This window comes from Leptodactylus fuscus, chromosome 1 (assembly GCF_031893055.1).
Source record: "Leptodactylus fuscus isolate aLepFus1 chromosome 1, aLepFus1.hap2, whole genome shotgun sequence".
NCBI classification, from domain to species: Eukaryota; Metazoa; Chordata; class Amphibia; order Anura; family Leptodactylidae; genus Leptodactylus; species Leptodactylus fuscus.
The window spans coordinates 93,039,090-93,064,484 of record NC_134265.1 but is presented as its reverse complement, the minus strand read 5'-3'; the positions used below and the strand labels follow the sequence as shown (position 1 = coordinate 93,064,484).

Below are 25,395 nucleotides of genomic sequence, written 5' to 3'. Positions count from 1 at the left end.
AAATTAGTTTATACTAAATATACGATTAATTGGGATTTAGTTACAATAGCCGCCAACCAGTTTGTCCGGGCTACTAGTCAGGTAACATTTCAGGTTGCCGGATTGTACTTTACTGAACTGTTGCCACTACAATGTTACTGACTTTTACGAGACTATGATGCTTGAGCCAATAGTTTGACCTGATTAAAAGGCATGTAATTTTATCAAATTAATTAACACATTATTTGTGATGTTTGTTAATCCACTTCTTGTGATCATTTGCTAACACAATGATATGTTTCCCAGCTATGGATGCTGTTTGATCAGAAAATACAGTTTGATCGAGCCATGAATGACGGGAAGTATCACATTACTGAATCACTTGTGACTGGAATTACAGCTCTCGACAGCGTGGAAGGATTGTACAGGTATATCAAGTTGTTGATCAGTTGTGCTCAGTAAGACAAGTAAGAATAGCTCTTAAGAACAATTTTACTTTTATGTCCAGGAAAGCCATTGTTCTGAAAGCACAAAACCAAACAGCAGAAGCTCATAAGATTCTACAGGTGCTACTGACTCACTGTCAGAGAGTAAAGAACGTGGAGATGGTCATAAGGTTAGTCACTCTTTCTGCATGTGAAGTCCAGCCAATTGTGTTGTGATTGTGTTAAAGGGGTTTTTACCACAAAGACTCCATACCCCATATTCACAGGATAGGGAAGATGTAGTAGTTTGGTGGGGATCTACCTGCTAGGTTCCCCACTAAACACCAGAATGGGGTTCCCTTGTTGGCCCATCTGAATAGAGAAATGGCTTTACTCATTGTTCTAAAAATGCCAGAGATAACGGAGTAGAGCTTTTTGCTATCTTTGGCAGTTTCATAGAGCTGAGTGGAGCAGCAGTACAACTGTGTGACCGCCACTTTTTTGACATGAAAATAATAAGGGTAAGATATTTTTCTATACTTTGCTGTTAGGGCTGCAATTACAGAAATACTATAAACACTAATTCTAATAATAAAAAAAACCCTGCAATGTAACGCTTCCCAGGTAAGTATACTAGAGCCAGTACTCAGCTAGGGCACCACAAGATACACAAACCTATACAGAATCACTTTGTAGCTCAGACAAAACACTACGTGTATATATAGTATTCAAATTGTACCCTTTTATTGAGGTTCAGTTATACACACCTATAAATTGATTAGAAAGAAAACAGACCGGCCTCCTGTCCCCCCAAAAGTATATGGCCAAATGGTCTGGGTAGGCAGATCTCACCCGGCCAGTGGCGGTTATTTGGTCTCGCGCAGCTAAATCCTCCACCTGTATTGTGTTTCGAGAGACGCAGTTCAAGCTGCTCATGCATTGGTACCACACCCCCGCCCTGCTCCATTCCCTTAACCCCAGTATCTTGCCCCTTTGTTGGTGTTGCGAGACAGAAATAGGCACATTATGCCATGTTTTTTGGGACTGTTCAGGTATCCGACCCTTTTGGCTGGAGATCCAATCCCGCTCTTTTTATTCAGGGTGTCCCACTTGATCCACTCACTTATTTGCTTAACCTTCCCCCTACACATTTGGGCAAGCAGTCCTCTAAACTGTTTTTATATATGCACAGCGGCCAAAACGCTTATAGCCCTTCACTGGAAGAGGACCTCTCCTCCCTCTGGCGCAGATCTTGTCGCTAGATTGAAGGATGTCTGCAGTATGGAATATTTGAAGGCCTCTCTTAACCACACTATGGACACTTTTCAGGCTGTGTGGTCATCTTGGGACACGTACTGCATTCAGCATGGTCTTTGACTCCTTCCCTTCCCCCTTTTCCCTCCCCTCCCCAACCCTCCAACCCCCCCCTCCCCCCAGTTCCCACTTCCCTTGGTTTTTATTACTCAGCCATTGCTCTGATTGATGCTTTGATATGCATTTGTTTGCTTGTCTGAACATTTTTTGAAAAATCCTACTAATATATAAAGTTTGTGTATTTGGATGTTTGTTCCTCAATTACGCAAAAACGGCTGCAGGGATTCCGTTGACATTTGGCACATGCATACCTTGGAACCTGGAATGAAACATAGGCTACATATTATCCCAGTAAATGGCCACACATTGCGACCGCTAACCCCAAATTCGCCGTACCGCTAGGGTAGCGGAGCAGAGGTGAAGTCATCCACTGTTCTTCAGCTGCTTCCCAATAGGCCCACGGCATTGTGTGGGCAGCGCTGAGGACGCTGTACACTCTGGTGACCATGGCGTCCAATGCAACCTCCGGAGTGTTTGGGGTGCACGAAAAGTCCCTCGGCTGTGTGCGCACGCCAAGGACTGAACGCTTCCGCCTCTGCAGGATAGGGGGTCACCTGCGCCGCTGGTCGGCAACGACGGGTCAGGCTGCTGTGCCACAGCGGTTGCTGGCAGAGGGACCTATGCAGCCTTTGTGTACAGTCGCACACAGTCTTGCATGCCAAACATTTTGTGACAATGCCGGCTGTTTAAGCTCTACTACCTATGCCGCGGGACGGGGGTTTGTGGAGGGGTGTGGGGGGAACAGAGGCAGGGGCAAGCAGGATGGGGGGGCAGCACGGCAGGGGAGTTTGGGGAGGAGGGGGATGGGTGGGATGAGTGCTGGCCGCATGAAAAGAGGGGACGTGGGTGATAAGGGGGGGGCCCAAGGGATGAGAGTTTGAGGTGGGGAGCAGGGGGTCACAGGTTGGTGTGGGGTGAGTAAGTGGGGGCACGCGGGAGGGGGCATCGGGTGGGTAAGTGGGGGGCACGCGGGAGGGGGCATCGGGTGCGTAAGTAGGGGGCATCGGGTGGGTAGGGGGTCCAGGGACTGTTGCTGAGTGGCAGCGCGCCAGTGAGTCACGGGGAAGGGGGGGGGGGGTGCTGCGGAGGAAGTCGCGGGAAATGCTAAATTACAGTTTAAAAAAACAAAAAGAAAAGAAACCACACACCCCCCCAGGGTGGCAGGCAGGGGGACTGTATAGGGTGGTCCCTACAAAGAGGGCAGTTCAGATAGGTAAATGTTGGTGATCTCTTATGCATATTTGATTCAAAAAATATATTGTTATAAATAATGAGTAGAAAGATTATAAATTCCATATGGGAACTAAAGGGATTATCGACTTAATCACCTCTGTGTGAAGACCCCTCTTATCTCTAGAAATGAGAGTCTTGAGCTCCCCATTGTCCCTCGCAGCTTACTACAGTAGTGTCGGTGGCTTTAATAGAAATCATACATTTATCTTGTGAAGTTGATCAATGATTTTTCATGAGTTAACTAATATATCTTGGTTATCCCATGGTTTTAGGCAGCCTTAGATTTACGGTATGTATGCAGATATATTTGTGTAAGTGACAATGGCTTTCTTTTTTTTTTTGTGTGTGTGTACTGGTTTTTAATGTGCACGGTTGCCTGATGTTGTTCCATGCATCCTTTTGTTTGCAGTGAAATGTAAAGCACGTTACTGTTTTTATTCTATCTTTTCAGAGTTCTTCTATCCTTAGCAGAGCTCTACTGGAGATCTTCATGTCACCCAGTGGCATTGCCTGTGCTCCTCCAAGCACTAGCTCTATCTAGGGAGTACCGTTTACAGTACTTGGCCTCTGAGACAGTGTTGAATTTGGCATTCTCACAGGTAGGAAAATTTAAAAATAGATCTTCCAGTGTTTAAAGTGTATTCTGTACAGTAGATGTATATTAGAAGCGATCCTGGGGAAAATTCTTTTTGTCCAGTTTGTAAAATATGTACAGTAAATAGCTGCATGGATCATTTTTTACCAATGAAATTCTCATTTTTCAGCTGTATTCCTGTCTTTTGTTGTACCGCATAACCCACAGTTTAACTTTCCATATTTTTTGCTTGCAGTTGTGTACCAGAATTGAGTCTGTGTGCCTATGATATGCTCATTGTGAGTCTCATAGGAATGTGGAGAGTCGGACTTCCGGTCCAAAAAAACAGGCATTGTAGGATTTGGAGATTTAGCTATTTACTGAGCTACACTTGACCATTTTTGGGGGAGGGAAGATTACAGTCCAGAAGACAGGCACAGAAGGCTACCTAAGGGCTCGTTCACACGGTTGAAGTTGGCTGCGGATTTTGACGGGGAATCCGCCTCAAAATCCGCTGCCACAAATGGCTCCTATTGACTTCAATGGGAGCTGCTCGCGTCTATTTTCCATAAGCTAGTAGCAGATAAAAGAAGCGAGCTGCCCTATCTTGCACGAGGCTCCAGCCCATTCATTTGGGCCTAATCCGGAGCGGAATGCTGCGACGGGATGCCAGTGCACTGCACCCGCATCCCGTTGCAGCAGCCGCGACGGGATGTGTACATGGGGAACTTTATGTAAACTAGCCCTAATAAAGATAAAGATGCCACTTTTCTTGTTTTCTTTAATGTACGTGCATTTTATGTATCATAAATATACATTTATTTACTGAATTGGTTACTAAAATCTAATAAATAGAATTCTATAACTTCTAACATGGATTTTAATAATACATCTATTTTAAGAATATTTATTTTTTATTTTTATAGTTGATGCTTGGTATCCCAGAGCAAGCACTGAATATTCTGCACATGGCAATAGAGCCCATTCTGGCTCATGGCGCAGTTCTGGATAAGGGCCGTGCAATGTTCCTTGTGGCCAAGTGTCAAGTAGCCTCAGCAGCATCATATACTCCCCAGAAAAAAACTGATGGTAATGATTTTAACACTTTTTTTGTTTTATTTACAGTGTCACATTTAGTTTGATTGTTGTGTTAAGTCTTTGGGGTTTTTTTTTTTTTTTGGGGGGGGGGGGTTGTTTTGTTTTGTGGGTTTTTTGCTCCATTCATTTACGTCATTCAAGGGAACATGTAGTTCCCCATTCTGAATGTGGTGTCCCACTGATTGTATGTCCACGGTGGTCAAACGTACCCTTAATCCTGTTGATAGGCAAAATTCTCATTAAAGGGCTTTTTTCAAGAGTAAATATTAATGGCCTAGCCTAAGGATAGGTCATCAAATTGGTGTGGCTAGAGACTTGGCACCTCTGCCAATAAGTTGCTGTAGCTACTGGATGTGCAGTGTGTATGAAGCCAAATGCAAAGAGGGTTCTATATACTGTGTATTGGCTGTGCCAGGTCAAACCACTAAATATATATTCTGTAGTTGTTAAAGAGGACCTTTCACCACCTCCATCATGTTCAGTTTCTTACATCATCTAATAGGCAATGCTCCACTGATTTCAGCAAAGTTGGATTTTTTTTTTCTATATCCCCCGACTGTTTCTGATCTGTTTTGGTTCTTGATATGCTACTTAGGTTATGTACTGTCAAGTGAGCGGTGTCAGACAGGGGCAGGCAGGGGGTGTGATACTGAGCTCTGAGCCATGTTCCCTTGCCTGACACTGCCCTTCTGACATTACAGAGCTTAAATAGCACATCTAGCACCAAATGTAACCGCTTGTTGCTCGGGAACAGTGGAGAAAGGTACTAGAGAAAAATTTCCAACTGCTCTGAAAGAACTTGAATTGGTGGAGGAAGTGAAAGTTCCTCTTTAACCCCTCCACCTACAATAATCAGAGGAGTACAAAATAGTGTATGTGTCAGTCTGACTTGTCTGTTACATGTAGTTTTAGGACTAGATAACTTATATTTCTTGTTTATTAGATAATTAACTTCTGTCATTTCTGTTTGCTGTAGCTTTGGAATCGGCCATACTAAATCTAAATGAAGCTAAGGCTTACTTTTCTAAGGTGGACTGCAAAGAACAGATTCGTGACATACTATATTTGCAAGCCAGATTGTACAATACTTTAGGTCACATCCAAGAGAGGAACAAGTGTGCCATGCTCTTCCGACAGATTCATCAGGAGCTGCCCTGCCATGGGGTCTCATTATTGGTCCATCTCTAGAACGTTTGCAAATGCAGGTCTAGGTTTGCAATTTCCTCTATTGCATATTAGAATACAGGTTTTAACATGCAATCATAAAATTCCTCTCTGTGCTGATAAACACATCTCTACCGTAATACCAGACTATTGGCCCCTCATTTGGTAATTTTTAAAAAAAAATATTTTTTGGTGTCAAGACGCTATTTGTTAAAGGGTTATACATTGAAAGAGAAAGCGAACACCTGTGGCGAATATGGTTTACCACTGTTGCAAATATAATTGTACAGTGTGAAAATTCTTGTTTGTATTCTGGCTAAATTCCACAATCAAAGGGTTAATTTAGTTACAGTTATGTAAAATACAAGAAAACTTGCGCCCCTTTGGTTTAGTTTTTTTTTGGCTCTACTCAGACTTTTATTTTAACTTGTACATCACTCTTACCTCTCTACAAAGAGAGCTGAGTGGAGCCATTCAGAAGCAAAGGAGTACAGTGTGCAGGTCACAATATGCACAGAACAGCTACATATTAGCTATTGGTGGTGGCCTGAAAACTTCTGGCGTGTCACACTGACACATGAAAAGTTTTATGAAATGGTAGGTACCCTTTAAACCTCTTTTTTGTTTTTATTGTTTATCTATTTTTGTTTAATACTGACAAAGCTAATAGTAATGCTCATTCGTTACTTTTGGGTTGGTAACAGTAAATAAATACACTGTCTATCAATAAGTATTTGGACACCCATGCAAATGAAGATATCTGCGGTTTCATGCCTTCTGCCATTAAATATTGTGTAGGAAACAGCATTGGTATTGGTTGCATGCAAGATGCCACAAAGTGCAGAGGTGTCCGATTTAGCGAAAGGGGTAAGGGTAAGTTCACACAGAGTTTTTTGGTCAGGGTTTTGAGGCTGTATCCGCCTCAAAACCCTGACCAAAAAGACGGCTCCTGTTGAAATCAATGGGAGCCACTCAGGTCTTTTTTCCGGGAGCTGTTTCTTCCGATTCGGCCTGAAGACACACCCTCCTCCGGACTAGGCCCGTTCTTCGGAGTGCGCGGCTGGATGACGGTGCAGTTCATCGGCTTTCTGTCGTGGCTACCCAGTTTTTGGATTGGAACTTGAGGCAGCCTGTGAACTTACCCTAATTGTGGGGTACCACAGAAACAGGCAATCCTTAAGGGACATAGCAAGCGAACTGAATTACCCAAAATCGACAGTGGCCTATGTGATTACAAAGTGGAAGGTGATCGGTGATTGTCAGAATGTGCCCTGAGTCGGCAGACCCCCGAAACTGGGAGATACAGACCGACGGGCGCTGGCCAGAGATTTTCGAAAGAACTGCACCCAACTGATGGCTCACATACACCAACAGGTGTCAACAGGAATCCGGGAGTATTGTGTCGATCAATACCATCCGTAAGGAAGCATCTGCTGGGTTCTACCAACTATTCAATATGAACAAATGTTTTTTTTCTGTTCTACCCCAGGTGTCCAAATACTTATTGGTAGACAGTGTATTCCACCTGCTTCCAAGGAATACTTCTAATATTGATGCCAGACCTGGCGCTAAAGATTTATGTAATGTGTATGTACATAAATATTTGTATACAGGTACTGTACATAAAGTTTGGTTTAATAAAGCGTTGTGTTTTGTTTTCTTTGAAATACCTGTGTAGTAAAAAGTATTGTTTAATAATGCTGATCACTATGGGCAGCAATCTACAATAAAGCAAGATAGAAATGTTGAAGCCTACCTTGGATACCGGCAAAGACTACTTGTTTGTTCAGCAGGCCCAGTGTGTTAGAACGCCATGAAAGATATATGTAAAATACTAGTACAAGAAACATTCAAGTATTTGGTTACACCAACTAGTCATATTATTTGGTCCTGTTAGTTCCTCCTTTTCAGGCTGAACATAAAATTGATAAATAAAAATTAAAGAATTTAATTTAAAGAATTAAAGATCCTAGAGATCCATTATTCTTTTAGTAAATGTTGTTTTGATTTTTTTTTTAACTTTTATATAATGCATTAATGCAAATATTCTATATATTACAGTGTCATTATGTTTTTTTGCTCTATTATGCGACAATAATTTGGTTGTTTATGCAGTAGGTTTCTCTATCGGACAGTGTAAGGCTGCCACAAATTGTATTACAATTAACCAACTAAGGGCAGCATCTGGCAATCCCAGGGATTAGTACAGAGTAATATGATTTATCATTTAATAACCCCGGCAGTGCCCTATTTGCTTATCGGATTGTCCTCTATTCCACGAATATGTTTTCCTCACACGGATTTTTAAGGTGTTGAATTAAAAAAGTGTCATTTTTATTTTATTGATGTACAGCTGTCACTTTAGCACTATACAGTATTCGGGCTTATGAATATAACTAAGACGCCTTCATTTGTGTAAAATCATCAAAGTGTTCAAATAAAGTAGATGATTTTGCTGTGACAAAAAAACAAAAATAACGCACCAAAAGGGAGTTAATGAAATCAAATGAATATTTGTGTTTGAATGTAAAGATGATATATGTAAGTGACTACAATATTGGAGCAAAGGATTAATGGATAAATCTGTACAATTGAAAGGGGGCTCTAGTACCCTGTTAGGATGCCTCTAGCCTGACTACACAATGACATATGGTGGGGTATAGAGGCATACAGGTTCCCTATGGTATCCGGTCACACATTTACCCATAGATGTTGCAGCTGGGCTTGTAGATCTTGCATGCTGATAGATTGTCATCGCAACTATTTCCATAAGTGATCAATTGGTGATAAATCTGGCAACTGGGAATGAAGTGTTGCAATGTGGCAGGGACATTCCTGGAAAACTATTGCTCTATGTGGGCAAGCATTATCCTTCTGAAAAAATGCCAGATAAAAGCCCTGTCATGAGAGAAATCACATGGCCATAGGATGTCCTGCACATATTGCTGAGTTGTTGGTGTCCCTTGTATCACTACTAGGGGGGACCAAATGTTATATGTGATGGCTCCTCAGATTATCACACTAGTAGTTAGTGCAGGGTATCGCTCCACAACAAAGGCACTGTGGTGTTCACATCAGGCTTTCAACTCAGCTCCTGAGAACCTTTCTATAGGATAGCAGGGGAAAGCCCTTGTATGCCCTCTTGTGGCAAGATCTGCCTGAGACATAACTGCCTGCAAAGTTATGCAGCAATGTGATATTTCCATCTGGATGGCTTTTCTTTTGTCAGTGATTGTGTACAGTTTGTTTTAGAGTGTCATCTTAATATAGAGGCTCTGTATTAGGCCTCATGCACTAGACTATGTAAACATATAACGCAGGCTGCGGAGAAGTATGTGGAAGGCATCTCTCCAGCTCAGTTTAACTGACTGTTCTCTTTCTATATGCATATAGGTAGAGTTCTATAAGGCAGGGCTCACATCTGTGACGGAGTCGGTGTTTGGAAACTCGCAGTGTCTGCTGAAAATTGCTGAACAAAAAAAGTGCTGCAAGTCCAACTGTTTCATCCAGCAGTGTCCGTTTAAAATAACCTGATGAGCTCCATTGTAGTCAATGGGGTCTGTCTGACTCCGTTGGTGGCCGCTATTTTAGTGGTCCTAAGATGGACCAAAACAATTGACACTCGGGTGTATATGTGAACATAGCATAAGGAGAGCCAGACTGGAAAAGACTTGGGGGAGCTGTCTAAGCAAATACGTCTTAGTGAACACAGCTCCTTTTACAATTATGGGTCAGATTACAGGTGAATATAATAAATAATAATAATTTGCAATACATCTCATTGAAGAAAATGCTTTTATCTCATTTTATCTTGTTGCTTACCTTCACCCTCTTATCACTGTGTACTGTATCTCTCTTCCTCCAGCAGTATCCACCTCCTGCTCCATAGACTCTCTATTAGAAGTAACCCTTACACTACCCACCTCTTAGGCTTGGTTTTTTTTTTTTACTTATCTGTTTATTTGCTTGAACTGCTTTCCATCAATTGTAGATCAAACACTGTATTCCTGTATAAATGTGCTTGCCTTCAGATATTGTGTTATACCAGCCCGATGAAGAGACTTGAGTAGTCCCGAAAGCTTGCAATCTGTCATTTGTTAGCCATTAAAAAAAGGTCTCCACTACTGAGAACTCTCAATCTTTACATTTCATATCTACTGGCTACTACGGTACAAAGATAACATTTTTCTTATTCCAGCTATTGTATACTTTAAGACACCACTAATAAATATTTTCTTATGTTATCTCTGTATGACTGTGGGGTTGTATTGAGGGAGCCTGTTATTTTATTCTGTACTGTTTGGACTATATAGTGCGACAAGTGGTTCTTTGTTCCTCTGTATACAGATGTATTGTTTCTTTTGATGGCTCAAAGCAGAAATTGAATGTGGTCATGGAAAAATTCCAGAGATTTTTCATAAGAGCCCCACAAATAACATATGTCAGAGTTTAAACGTTCACTTTATTGTCCATGGAAAATTGCTTTTTAAGAAGGAGTTATTTAGTCTGGCAGGAAAATACAGTGCAAGTAAAATGTTTGGCTTTGGCCATTATTAACTATTGTATGACCATTGTACTTCCTACTTAAGTAAAATAATATGCAAATCATAAATTATAATGACTGCTTAAGCATTTGCAAACCAGCGTGTGCCAGGAAGATGTCTGCGGCATTTTCAATGATAGGTGATGCAGAACTTTCTCTCTCTCCATCCCTGGTGAGAAAAGAAGTTATATTCAGCATATTCACTTATAGAATTTAAAGGGAGTTTGTCACCAGAATAATCCCTATTGACAGTCCTCCTATCCTGGGGCTGGCATGAATATAACACTTTTGGCTGCTTTTGGATTGGTGCCTCCATTGGTAAGAAATTATTTCTATTCCTGATTATGCCAATGAGCTGTTTGGTGAGGGCGTCACTCATCTGATTGTGCTTATAGTTCATAGGCACTCTCTGACAGTTCTTCACTGGTCAGCTTTGGCAACTTAAAGTGAATCATAACCTAATTTTGGATCATGAAACCACCAACAGATCCTTGGTGATTAAGTGTCTGAAATATCCCAATAGAAAACCTGGCTACTCATGTGCAATGGGTCTTGCCAGATTCCTCTCTGCTGCTCCTAGTACACCTGCAGTTTGGCAATGAAACCAGGGAAGCACAACTTGGCTTTACTGTGCTGGAGGTGAACTGTCCTGGCTTCATTGCAAAACTGCACATGTGCTGGGCATAGTCAGCCCTAAATACACTTTGTTCCTGTAGTTTTGTGTTTGTTTTTTAATTATTCCCAATACAGATAGCAATAATTGGGACAATAATCCTTTCCCAATGGATCTGTAGGGGGTTTAGTGTCCCTAATTTAGATGTCAGGTTCCTTTCAAAGTGAACAACTTATTTCTGAACACCCTGTATAGCCTAAATTATAGAATTCTTTCTGCCCACAGTCATCACTAGGGGGAGCTCAGGATATGGATTTGTTATTGTGTTTGATGGAGCAATGTGCAGTCAGCCTCCAAGCTCCCCCTAGTGGTTCCTTCAGGCAATCAAATGTAAGCAGGAAGAACTAGGAAGGCAATTTATATTCTTGGTGGCAATAAAAAAAAAAAAAATCAAACAAAACTGGAGAATTTTTTTATTTTTTTTCTAATCTTCCGTGTCTTTTCTTGGACTACCACTTTCTTCCACAAGGTGGTGCTTCTTAATAGAGTAATAGTGCACAATGTTAACAATTAAATTCCATGTAAAGCAATGCGGCTTGTGGAGGCACAGAATCTGCATAATCCTTGTCTTGAAAAAGAGGCACAATTTTTTTTTTTTTTTTTTTAAAGAATATGTTTACGTTTACATAGGTTGTTTTTTTTTTAATGTAAGTCCTACAAGACTGTGCAAAGATAATACTTTTTCTTTATTCAATTCCAATTAATTAGGTAGGATTGGCGACAATTCTAAATTACCAGAGTACCCCTTTAAAGCATGCCTTCAGTGACTCTCTTAAATATGTGTTATGATATGTATTTCAAGGCAGAAATTCACATCTAGAATTAGAGAGCGAGTTCTCTATTAGTTTTTCTATTAGTTTCATTCTCTTTTAAGCTACAACCATTTACTTCCTCTCTTCTTAGGCAAAGCTATAGCAAAATGAATTAGAATATCTTGCCTAAAGAATTACAATGTCTGTCTCTCTCTAGAGTTCGATTGGTATTGCATTATCAGTAACTAGATCTTAAGTCTAATTTGGTTGCACAAAGAAAAAAATTGAAGCAGCATATCTCTCTTTAGTGGTGCCCAAGGGGGTCACACACTCTGACTAACCTACACCCCAACCCAATACTGTACATTCAGGAGTGCATTGAGCTAAAAGTTGTGGATAAGTTGCTAAGATAGGAAATCCCCTTTCAAGGGGTTGTCCAGGATTTTTTTTTTTTAATGGATAGGTCATAAATATCTGATCAATGGAGGGGGCTGGTAGCTGACATAAGACAGCTGATCTACAATAACAATGCACAGCCACTATACAGTGTTTGGAGCCATTGCTTCTGGGTCCGTACATTTTAAAGTATGGAGACCCAATGCAGCCCCAAACAGCTTATCTATCAGCCTTCCTCCAATGAGATATTTATAGCCTATCCTAAGATCAGATCAATAAACAAAAATTCCAGACATCCGCTTTAGACTATAGCCCCACATTGTGAAAAGGCAACTTTTTTGTTGCAGATTTTGCTGCGTTTTTTTGCGCCAAAGCCTAGAGAGGATTGAGCAAAAGGTAAAAGTATAATTATTTCTTATATATTTCCCATTCCTTTTGTATCTATTCTTGGCGCGAAAAAAAACGCAACAAAAAAAAGCTGCGTTTCTGTAACGTGGGGCCTTAATCTGAGGCCGGGACCCCATGGGTTGTATACGCCATGGCGTAAACCCTGCGGAAAAATCATGGCATTTTACAGTAACTGCAAAGTGAATGGGATTCTTTCAAATCCCATGCCCACTTTGTAGTAAAAACTGTAGCGTGGACAAGCCGTGATTTCCAATACCAGCGCGGTTTTGGAAATCGCAGCATGTCAATTATATCAACGGAAGCCAGCATTTTCCCCATAGTTATAACAAACAGAAAGTCTGCAGAGGAAAACTCCAAGAACTTTCTGTTAAAGCACTGCAGGAAGAACCGTAATGCGTTGCTGCAGCTTTTTTTTTTTTTTTTGTCAGATCACTTTATAGCTGCAGGTAATCCCATGGGGCCTTAGTCTTAGGCTAAGGACCCATGTTGCGGAAACACAGCTTCTTTTGTTGCGTTTTTTGAGCCAAAGCCAGGAGTGGATTGAGCAAAAGGTGGAAGTATAAGAACTTCATGTATATTATCCACCTTTTGTAGCATATATTTTCATATTTTGTATCCGTCTTCTCCCAAGAAACTAATGGAAATATCGACATTAATGGAGATGAGGGGAAGGAGGACTCCAAACTGACTATAAGCAAAGGTCTGGTAAGAGAGCACTTAGCCAAGTTACAGGAAACCAAGTCCCCAGGACCAGATGATTTACACCCTAGAGTCCTGAAAGAGATAGCAGAGGAAATAACAGAACCCCTTGCTATAATCTTCAGTAAGTCATGGGAAACAGGAGTGGTCCCTTTAGATTGGAAAAGGGCAAATGTTGTCCCCATCTACAAAAAGGGGAAAAGGGACGATCCAGGAAATTACAGGCCGGTAAGTCTGACCTCGATAGCAGGAAAAATCTTTGAGCAAATTGTCAAGGAACATTTACTTCGGTACCTGGAAGGGAAGGCATTAATTAACCAGAGCCAGCACGGCTTTATGACCAATAAATCTTGTCAGACTAACCTGATTTCCTTCTACAACAAAATCACTGAATGGTTGGACCAAGGGAATGCCGTGGACATAGTATATCTTGACTTCAGTAAGGCATTTGATAAAGTATCACATAACCTTCTTATTGATAAAATGATTAAGTATGGCTTTGACAAAAAATCAGTTAGGTGGATTCACAACTGGCTTAATGATCGGGCACAACGAGTAATACTAAATGGCTACACATCGAACTGGAAGAAAGTCAAAAGCGGGGTGCCGCAGGGCTCTGTTCTGGGCCCAGTACTTTTTAATATCTTTATAAATGATCTGGACGATGGAATTATTGGGGAACTCATAAAATTTGCAGATGATACGAAGATAGGAGGAATAGCCAACACTAGAGAGGAGAGAGTGTGTATTCAAAAGGACTTAGACACACTGGAACAATGGGCTGAGGCGAACAAAATGGTATTTAACAGGGACAAATGCAAAGTTCTACATCTGGGTAACAGAAATGTAAAAAACATATATAGTATGGGAGGAATAGAACTAAGTGATAGCATAGGGGAAAAGGACTTGGGCATAATAGTAGATCACAAATTCAACATGAGCCAACAGTGCGGTGCTGCTGCAAAAAAGGCTAATAAAATTCTGGGATGTATTAAGACAAGCATTGAATCTAGATCGAGAGGTCATTATTCCGCTGTACTCTTCCCTGGTCAGACCACACCTGGAATACTGTGTACAGTTCTGGGCGCCTCAATTCAAGAAAGACATCGATATATTGGAGCAAGTCCAGAGAAGAGCAACCAAAATGGTGGAAGGTCTGCAAACCATGTCCTATGAGGAGCGGCTAAAAGAACTGGGATTGTTTAGTTTGCAGAAGAGAAGGCTGAGGGGAGATTTAATAGCAGTCTACAAATATCTGAAAGGTAGTCACAGTGCAGAGGGATCTACCCTATTCTCATTGGCACAAGGAAGTACAAGAAGCAATGGGATGAAACTAAAGGGAAAGAGATACAGATTAGACATTAGGAAAAACTTTCTGACAGTGAGGGTAGTGAGAGAGTGGAATAGGCTGCCACGGGAGGTGGTGGGCGCTCCATCAATGGAAATCTTCAAGCGGAATCTGGATAAACATATAGCTGGGATGATTTAGGAAAACCTGCACTCGCAGGGGGTTGGACCCGATGGTCCTTGAGGTCCCTTCCAACTCTACCATAAGAATAAGAATAAGCAATTCTTGACTTTGGCTCAAAGAGCTGCTACAAAATCTGCAACAACAAAAAGCTGCGTTTCCGCAAGGTGGGGCCTTAGCCTTAGGGCCCCTTCACACGGAGTTTATGCTCTGTCTATTCTGTACATTTTACATGTGTAAAAATACGTGTAAAGCGTAGTTAGCCATTGAGTTCAATGACATGGTCGTATATCGCGCGTCTTTTTGCAAGTGCGCAAAAAGACACGCATTATACAAAAAAGCCATTGAACTCAATGGTTAACTACATTTTACACATATATTTTTACACGTGTAAAATGTACAGAATACACGGAGCGTAAACTCCGAAAAAAAAACAAAACAGGAAAATAAATAAACCTTGACTTTAGGCACAAAATAAACAAACCAAAATACAGCCTTAGGCGTGGTTCACATCTGCGTTCGGTAATCCGTTTGGGAAGTCCGCATGGGAACCCCCCGAACTGATTACAAAATGCATTGAGAAGTGGTGAGCAGTGAAAGCAAACGGACCCCATAGACTATAATGGGGTCCGTGTGCTTTCCGTGCACTGCCCACACGAGTCATGCAGCCATGAAAGTAGATCACTAAGTACTTTTCTGGCCACATATTCCGTGCGGACACCGTGTGGAAAACACATGGACTCCATATAGTTTATGGGGTCTGTGTGCTCTTATAAGCTCTCCATTTGCCAATGTGTTCGGTATTGCCATGCGCAATATTGTCTCACCAGACTCAAGGTTATAGGACAGAACCACACACCTCCGTTCACCTCATGGAACTGCACTGCAATGCAAGAGTTGCAGCCTTTTCTGGCCCAGTAATGAGCCAAGAATCTACACCTGGGCTAAGGCCTACTCCAGATCCACCTTGGACCACACATATGTATGAAACCTGGGGCTAATATATCTGGACTCAATTCAAATCCTACGAAGAACAACATCTGCAAGGAGTTTGTATGTTCTCCCCGTGTTTGTGTGGCTTTCCTCTGGGTACTCCAGTTTCCTCCCACACGCCAAAGACATACTGATAGAGAATTTAGATTGTGAGCTCTATATGGGGCAGCAATTGACAATGTCTGTAAAGCACTGAGGAATATGATGGCGCTATATGTGAGTATGTTTGAACAGAGTTTTTTGCAGGTGGAATTTGAAGCGGAAATCGCCTGAAAAAACGCCTCCCATTCATTTCAGTGGGAGTCGCTCGCAATTTTTTTCCCACTAGCGATTTTTCCCAGCTAACAGGAAAAAAAAGTGATATGACTTATCTTCACAGCGGCTGAATCAGCGGTGGCATCCATGGCTCGAGACTCCCTCCTGATTAGGCCATTCATCTGGTCCTAATCAGGAGCGGGATACCGTGCCAGAATGCTGATGCACTGCATTGGGATCCTGTCTCGGTTAGCCACGCGAAGAAGCCGACAACAGAAAGTGAAGAGGAATTTCCTCTTTCGCTTTTCGCCATGTAAACTTACCTTAAGAAACTTAAAGACGACCTTTCATCAAATCGGGCACATGCAGTTTTATATACTGCTGGAAAGCTGACAGTGCGCTGAATTCAGCGCACTGTCGGCTTTCCCGATCCGTGCCCGGTGTAAAGTGCTATCAGTCCCGGGACCGTAGCGCTTTAGTGTCAGAAGGGCATTTCTGACTGTTAGCCAGGAACTTCTGCCTCGCGGCGCCTATCGCGCTGCACTGTGGAGCGGGGAGGAACTCCTCCCTCCCGCTCCTGATAACACTCGTCTATGGACGAGCTGTGTGAGCAGAAGGAGGAGGCGTTCCTCCCCGCTCCACAGCACAGCGCGATAGGCGCCGCGAGGCAGAAGGACGTTCCTGGCTAACAGTCAGAAACGCCCTTCTGACACTAAAGCGCTACGGTCCCGGGACCGATAGCGCTTTACACCGGGCACGGATCGGGAAAGCCGACTGAATTCAGCGCACTGTCAGATTTCCAGCAGTATATAAAACTGCATGTGCCCGCTTTGATGAAAGGTTCTCTTTAAGAAAGAAAATAATTAAATTAATACATAAATAAAAGGTAAATTAATTCTTTCATGCTATAGTGATTTTGTGTTTCCAGGTAGTGCATGTACACTCATTCATCTACGTTCCATTTTACTTCTAGGAATTACATGCAGTAACCACCAGCTGCCCTTAATTCTTTCCAAATTATACATCTGTGCTCCGAAAAGCATATATTTCACTCCTACACATATAATGGAATTTACACTGTAGACTATTATGTACTCTAGTGACTATATATTTCTAGCCGCATATAGCAATCTGCGATGGATAATAATTGGTTGGAGCAAGTCTGTCTAGATTTGTTTCAGTCTATAAAAGAGAAGTCCTTTACAACATCTGCTGTAGTGCCAGTAATAAGCATAGTACAACGTGGATCTGATTGTTTAGAGTGATGGATTCCAATCTGATAAGGTTACGGCACAAGCCTACTTTCTCCGTAACGCCAAAAAGTGCAGGCTATCTCTGCATCCATCATAGCCAATAAATGCAAATTCGGTGATGTAGGGACTCGTAAGTAGCTGTGACACAATAAGACACTACTATTAAACTACTTTCACCTTTTTTTTTTGCAATAGTTTGCACCTTTTTTTTTTTTAGGTCTTCTTCTGCCCTGAACTTCATTTCTAAAGCATTTGTCCCTTTTTATTCCCAAATGTTAGGCTGTTTTTGTCATTTCTTTCCTTAAAAAAGGGGCACCTGCAAAAAATATGGCAAATAAAGGGGCAGATGATAAATAACCCCTAATGATCTCAAAAACTTCCAAACCTGATGATCACAGTGTCAGAGCAACTTGTAAGCTGCATTTTGATCACTGAAAGCAATAGGGAAAAAAGCCTCCCATTGATTTCAATGGGAAGCACTCGTATGCCGGCACCCATTCAAGTCAATGGGAGCTGGTTTTTACGTGCTCATTCTGAACGTGTTTTACATTCAGAATGAGCGGAGTGTGTACTCCGTGTGAATGCACCCTTATAATGAAGCACAACATACATAGACTGTAAAGAAAAAAAACACTGAGTGTGCCAGTACAGGGTGCGACCCAAATGCAATGGGCATATGCTAACTGCTGGATTAAAACTATGCTTTTCATTTGGTGCAATAGCCAGTATATGCGCAATCCGTATTAGCTATAATCACATATTCAGCTGTAATCAAACGTGATAAACAGACAGGGTGCGGACCCACAGGCCTAAATCACTGTGTTTGATATGAAAAACAGACCATAATAGTGTATGTCCCATAAAACCTATGGATGTTTGCATGTGCCCATTAAAAACCATGTGACAATGTGCTGTCCACAGACTACATGGGCAATGCACAGCCATGATTTACAGTCACGTGAGTAAGGCCTTAGATTATGTCACGTGAATAGCGCCATTCACAAAAATGAATTTTAATGTAGTCATGTGATGGCCAATATATTATGCAGTTAGACTGGGTTCATGCATCTGTGCCCCACGTTACACAAAAGTTGCTTTTTTTTTTTTTTTTTTTTTTTTTTTTTTTAGATTTTGCTCAGTTTTTTGAACCAAAGCCAGGAGTGGATTTACTGTAGAAGAAGAAAGAAGAATAAGTGTTTTCTTTACGTTTCCCATTACTTTTGAAGCTACTCTTGGCTTTGGATCAAAAACCCGTAGCTATGTTCAAAAAAATGTTTAGGCGGGTTCCAAACTTTTTTTTTGTACCTGAACATGATTATCTGAAATGGTCTTTGGGGTGCATTCACATCTAGTTAGGTGCAGTTACAATCTCTTGAGTTGGTGGTGTAATTTTATTATTTTACAACTAAAACATAGTTCACAAATATGTTTCATCTGTGATATGCTGAAAAAACTGCAACCAAAACATTACATCAAAATTGGATGCTTTTTTTTTTTTTTTTTTTCAATGCAGCATTATACGGTTTTAACTGCACACAACTTGGATGAATACACCCTAAGGCTGAGGTCCCACATTGCAGAAAAGATGCTTTTTTTAATTCCAGATTGTGCTACATTTTCCTTAAACCAAAGCCAAGAGTGGCTTCAACAGAAATTTTTGCAGCATATGGGTGCATGCACACTACGTAACGCCGGGCGTGTATGAGAGCCGTACACGCCGGCGTTACAGCAGGGCTGCCGAACACTTCCCATTCACTTCAATGGGAGCGCTCGTAAACGCCGCTGTTACGAGCGCTCCCATTGAAGTGAATGGGAAGTGTTCGGCAGTCTGCTGTAACGCCGGCGTGTACGGCTCTCATACACGCCCGGCGTTACTCAGTGTGCATGCACCCTATGACTGTAAAGTATACAATGGTACACATTCCAAGACAAAAAAGCAAAAGACTCTTCCTCTCTTGTAAATAGTACAAATTCATCAAATGAATTTATAATAAATTATAATTTTGTTTAATCTCATACTGCTACATGTATTTTAGACCATAAAGGGGACCTTCTACCACCTCCGCCAACTCCAATCTTAGCATCTGTGAATAGGCGCTGATCCACTGATTCCAACACAGTTGATATTTTTTATAGCCCCTGTGATTCCCGAGCAACAATACAGGTAGTTTTGGTGCCTAATGTGCTATTTAAGCTCTGTAATGTCAGAAGGGCAGTGTCAGAAAGGGGGGTGTGATTCAGAGCTCCAATCAGAGGCAGCTAGTGTCAGAACTAAGAATCACACCCTTTGCCTGCTCCTGCCTGTCACCTCCCTCCTAACAATACGGAGCCTAAATAGTATGTCAGGCATCAAACTAATAGCATTGATTGCTTGGGAGCGGTTAGAGAATCAGTGGATTAGCGCCTATTAATTGATGTGAAGAATTGGACTTGTGGAGGTTGTAAAAGGTCCTATTTTAGTAGTTCCTGGGCTGCAGAGTCTCTTTCAATCATGTCATTTTTAGACTCTGTACTGTCAGGCGGACAGTGTCAGGGAGGAGTAGGAAAGGGGGTGTGACTTAGCCCTCCGATCAGAGGCAGCCAATGTCAGCTCACAATCATACCCTTTGCTTTCTCTCCTGACATCTTGACTAGCATGTGAGGCACCAAAACTAACAGCACGTTTTGCTTGGTAACGTAGACTGCGCATGCCCACAGGCCACAAGAAAATGGCCGCTTACACAGTATTGTAAGCGGCCATTTTCTCGTGGCCTGTGGGCATGCGCAGTCTGCTCTGCCCGAAAGTCTGAAACCTGCGCCGGAAGAAGAGGATGAAGAAGATGTTGCTGACGAAGATGGAGGCGGCGCTGGAGAGAGTTCTCTCGCAGCATTGGGGACGCCACCAATGCTGTGAGAGAACTCATTTGCATACTGACAAAAAATGGGATTTCAGGTGAACGGCGGTGCGGAGAAGACAACGAAAGGTAGGAGAAGAATAGCCTTTCTTAAGGCTATTCTGACGTGTTACTCAGAAAAAAAGCGTTTGTATGATAGGATCCCTTTAATCACTCAGATCAGAACTTGTAAAGTGTATAATTTTTTAGGCCTCCTTTACACACAGGATAACACTAAGGTAACAGTACTGGGTCACTGGGGAGAATCACACTGGGGGGGCACCGCTGCTGCTGATGATGGTGGAGACCGCTATACTGCTATTATTGATTCCCTGAGGGGAGCCCGGAGATTGAAGAGATTCGGAAACTCTGTTCTGAGGTCCCTGATGATTCAGTCCCCTAAGTCCTGCCCATTCACAAAGCCGGCCTGGTCAGCCCCTTCCCTGCTCATGTAGCTCGCCCACCTTAGATAGGCCAGGAGATAGGGGATATATACCAGGAGATATAGCTCTGGGTTGGGGAGCACATTTGCCTGTATGAGACCCCAAAATTCCTGATCACCGCTCGGTTGGTGCCTTCACGTGGTCCTGTCGCTTTGATGGTTTTATTTCTATGACTAAACGGAACAACAAAAATGAATAATGAAGTTGTGATTTGACCCTAGTGTGAACACGGCCTTAGACACCTCTCAGACAGCTGTATTTTGGCCACAAAAAGCAAAAGCTACTGTATTATAATGGACTTAGATGACCCGGATTATGGTCAGCAAAGAAACAGGGAGGGACTATTATTTCCAATGGGGAGGAGTTAAAAAAAAAATCTATAGATTTTTACTTGGCTAAATCTCAGGGTTATTTTCTCAAATATGTTTAACTCTTTGCTTACAGTGTATAGTATCCTTTCCATATATGTATGTATAGAATTTACTTGAGAGCTGATTGGATTCACTAACTAGAGCGCCCCCTGTTGTTGCCCACTACCTCAGACATTTAACACCCTACACTTGGACCTTAGGGCTCACTCGGCCGGCAGCTGAGGAGTTAACTCTGCTCCCCTCAGTCAAAACACAGTGATTGGGCCAATCAGAGCGGCCCTTACATCCGCGCACATCTGGGCCATTCAGCGGCACGCTATGAGCAGGGGGAGGATGGGTGGACGGTGCACTGGGGGAAGTCCCTGGCAGCCAATCAGCGGGCGACTTCCATGAGCCGCTGGAACTGCTGCCCTGGCAGGATTAGATGCTCCCAATGACCCGCTGCCAGTCACCCGGGAGACAGGTAAGAGCCACAGCGTGTGCTCAGCGGTGCAGACTGGCATCTCTCCCTCATATAACGGTGATGCCCGCTCCTCTCCTCCAGATGGGCAGCACCCATATCTAGCTGTGCAGCATAGACTAATGGGCTCCCGCTGGAGAAAGCCTTCCCTGCTCTGCTTCTACTAGACACGAGCTTAGGCTGTGTGCATGGCTTCTCTATCTATTCTCGCTCCTTATATCCACCTGCAGAGCATCATCTTAAAGTGACCATACACATTGCATGAATTCGGGTGTCACTGTGTGGGCACTGTCTATCCCTGACATTGCTGCCAGCTTGCAATAGACTTGACATGTTGGATAGTTGGCTGCTGTTCTCTACCTGTGGTCCAGTTATAAGAAGAGCTACTAAAATGAATGAGGAATCTGACACCTTTCCCTAAATTCTGTGTCACCTCATGGCTATAAGTCCTCACCCAGCAACCTGTGGCCCTGGAGGGCATGCTGGGTGTTGTATCCTCACAGTAGCCACAGGTTGCAAGCTGGTGGTCAATGGCGTTGTGCCCCTCTTCAGTGTCCAGTACAGCCTGACATGTTGGAGGCATCAGATCAGCTTAATTATGGTCTTCCCGCATGTCCACTGAGTTTCATATTAGCAATATGGTTGTGTATGCTCCTGCAGCGCCTTCCTAATAGAGGTGAGCTTGTCCTCCCCCTACTCTGTATGCTGGTTGCTAGGAGCCCCCAGCATGCTAGAGGTGGGTGCCGCCGCAGTTGATGGTGTTAGGGTGTCCTGCCTGGGGGTTAATAGGAAATTGTAGGCAGATGCTGCAGCATTGCTGGAATCGGTGGAGTCCGGGTGGGGGAAAACTCACAGGAAAAGAGCTATAATAGGAATGTGAATGCAGAAATAGACCCAGAGCTGAACATGAGAGGAAAAATCCTCTACAAAGCTGTGGGAACTATCTACTAACAAGGTCTGTATATTTTCTGCTGTCAGATAAGGGTACTATGGAAAACTTGCTATGTCTGTATATTTATCGACTCCCTATGATCACGCAGTTAACCCTTTTATTCTCTAGAAATGTGGCACTCTTGTGTCTTCTAATGCTAAATCATCTTATCTCCAAATCGATCATATGAAGGCGCCGCCATAAGCATAGTCGCATGTTAATCTGATGGGTTTGTTAATGGTATTATTCCCCCCCCCCTTTTTATATAATTAGTCGTGAAGTTGTCTTCTTAGATAAAATGTGTTCTTTATTCTGCTGTCGTCAGTGTATATACTGTACATCTAGCTGTAGAAATATCAGACAAGCTTTGCCCTCCCGCCCGCATTTATATAAAACAAAGTAGGACAGATTATTAGTTTATGTTGCTTTATAATAAATGGTAAAGAGTGAATGGCTACATTTTCGGCATAGTTTAATAGAAGAGTTAAAGTAGAAATTCCACTTCACTGCTACATCATCTGTAGGTTCTCATTGTGAAGCTTGAAAGCAATGGAGCAAATTTTCTAATGGTGTAGATGGTTTGAGACAATGCAGCCGTAGACTAGACATTATTAGCACACATGCGGGACTATTAGACAGCGGCACGATTGGCACGTGGATGAACACTATGTGCCTTCTGTGTTCCCCACAGACCCATACATTTCATTAATGAGCCCAGTTATTAAATGGACATGAATAGGACCTGTCCAGAATTTTGCTCCTGGGCTTGTGATCCCCCACACATATTCAAGATAATTCACGGTCTTATGGTCCTGTACACAAGAAAATAATAGGTCAATGCACAACCCATTAAAAACATGGTTAGCACATTGACAAAGCACCACGTTGCGTGCTTGGAGGCTTAAAAAGGATGTTTCACTACTTCCACCAATTCAAGCTCTTAGTATCTGTTAATATACTTTACTCCATTAATTCCAGTACAAAAGGAACTTTCTCTCTACCCTCCACCGTTCCTCAGAAACAAGTGCAGTTAGTTTTGGTGCCTGATGTGTTATGTAATGTCAGAAGGGCAGTGTCAAACAGTAGGTGTGATTCAGATCTCCAATCAGAGGCAGCCAGTGTCGGAGCTCAGAATCACACCCCTTGTCTGCTTCTGACTGACACCGCCCTCCTGACAGTACAGAATCTAAATAGCATTTCAGGCACCAAAACTAACAGCATTGATTGCTCAGGAACGGTGGTGGCTAGAGGAAAAATTCCACCTGTGCCAGAATCGGTGGAGCAGCGTCTATTAAATGATGTTAAGAGCTGGACTAGGAGGTGGTGAAAGGTCCTCGTTAATCTGATGTATTGTTATTTAGTCTAACATTACACCACTTATTATTTGCCTTAGTAATTATGTGCATTTCTTTTGCATACAAGTTGTAAAAGTGTGAAAAACACTTAATAATTGTGGTGCAGAATGTGTTAGACAGTTTCTTTATGCAAATTTTGACATAATTGTGGCGCATAATGCTTGGGAAATCTCCCTTATAAATTGAGGTTATGATTCAAGAGGCTAAAAAGTGACAACCACAAAGTGTATCCACAGAGGTTGTCACAGCCCCGTCCCTCATAGTAGTGCGGAGTTATCTTTACTATTCTGTGTTTGCTCTAATAAGGGGGAGAAATGTAAGATGACTGCTAATTTTCTGTACCAGTCAATATCATTCATCCTTCTAAGGCCAGGGTTACACTTAAACTTGTGAACAATCTTTGTAAAATTTCTGCTAAATTCAAGTTTTTTATGTTATTCTATGAAACAATAAAGTAGTTGTATAATCGCTTTGATTTCCTAGGATGTTGTGTTAAAAAAATCTCCAGCAACGTATTTATCTGCAGCAATTTCTGAGATGTTGTCTCTAGCAATGAAAAGCTTCATCAGACTGCAGAGATTATACATTCTCTTATGGACGGTGATTTCACAGGGAGTTGGGTTTTTTATAGTGTGATACAATAAAGGTGTAGATATGGCCCTGGCCTAATGCTCAGAAGTTCTGTGCCCTCCACAGAGGAGATGCTCTTGATTGTATCTCTGCTTTGTTTGATCCAGGGAGTCTCCCCAATTCCATCCAAAAGTCCTTAAATGGCTTTTCCTGATGCTTTATTAGGCAATATAGAAATCATTGAAGGGATCCCTTATTTGGTCCATAGCTTGGATTTGCTGTGAAAGACTGACTGCTGCTCTTGCAAACCCGTGTATTACATGATAGGCTGTTCATCAATTAATTTGGTTTAATTTAGGGGGCTCCACATTTTAATATTTGGTATTAAAATGTTTTGATGTTTACTGTAGGAGTGTGATATACTCATCCATGGAATTGCAACAAATGAAATGTGACTCATATGTACTTTGAAGGGGAAAAACTACACCAGCACATAGCTGTTTTGCTATGGATGCCCAATGGTTTGTATTGCCTTTATGTGGTCAGAGGTTAGTAATCGGTGACATTGGTATGATTGGCATCACCACTTCATGTCCAACAACCATTGATGCCATTAGTGGTCACCTGAGGCTCAGAACTACTGACCTCAATATGAGGCAGAAAGGGGACAGGCGTTGGGCATTGTGCCATTACTGCGTATGGCATTTCTGAAATGTATGCAGACAAGCCTATTAAATCCCAGCTGCTCCAGATTCTGTATTTTGGTTGTCCTGCCATTCTTTATTTTCCTGCACTGATGATGTGTCATACATCCATAGTTACAGCCAATCACTGGCCTCCAAGGTTAGGTATATAACGTATAGGACAACACTGCTGTTCGGTAGGTCAACACTGGGGTAGAGGTTTTTCGGGGCTTAAAGGGGTTGTCCAGGATATACTGATTTGGCAAGGAGGCCAGGGAATGTGGAAAAAAAACAAAACACAATTGTCCCGAGTGCTCTGGTGTCTCCTAGTGAGGTCCAGTTCTGTTGCTTCGGGTTTTTGTTTTGGCGGAAGTCCCCCACCACAAATGACCACTGAGACCATTCAGCGATCTAAGTAAAGG

At 42.3% G+C, this 25,395-nt stretch overlaps 2 protein-coding genes across 4 annotated transcripts in view; both read left to right on the top strand.

Moving 5' to 3' along the window:
• Positions 1-7,564, top strand: part of ANAPC5 (anaphase promoting complex subunit 5) — a 28,377-nt gene extending 20,813 nt beyond the window's left edge. Inside the window, exons 13-17 of the mRNA XM_075273424.1 lie at positions 286-407; positions 488-595; positions 3,463-3,610; positions 4,512-4,674; positions 5,660-7,564. Coding sequence (XP_075129525.1) covers positions 286-407; positions 488-595; positions 3,463-3,610; positions 4,512-4,674; positions 5,660-5,871 — 753 coding nt within the window. The 3' untranslated portion in view covers positions 5,872-7,564. The remainder of the gene's footprint in view (positions 1-285; positions 408-487; positions 596-3,462; positions 3,611-4,511; positions 4,675-5,659) is intronic.
• A 13,780-nt stretch (positions 7,565-21,344) lies between these two features.
• The window catches only part of CAMKK2 (calcium/calmodulin dependent protein kinase kinase 2), a 58,181-nt gene continuing 54,130 nt past the window's right edge, over positions 21,345-25,395 (top strand). For 2 of the 3 annotated variants that reach the window (XM_075273566.1, XM_075273585.1), the window contains exon 1: positions 21,345-21,437. The gene's annotated coding sequence lies outside the window, so the exon portion shown is untranslated. Of the gene's footprint in view, positions 21,438-22,184; positions 22,390-25,395 lie in introns of those variants that run through there. The other variant, XM_075273576.1, reaches the window with a different exon arrangement.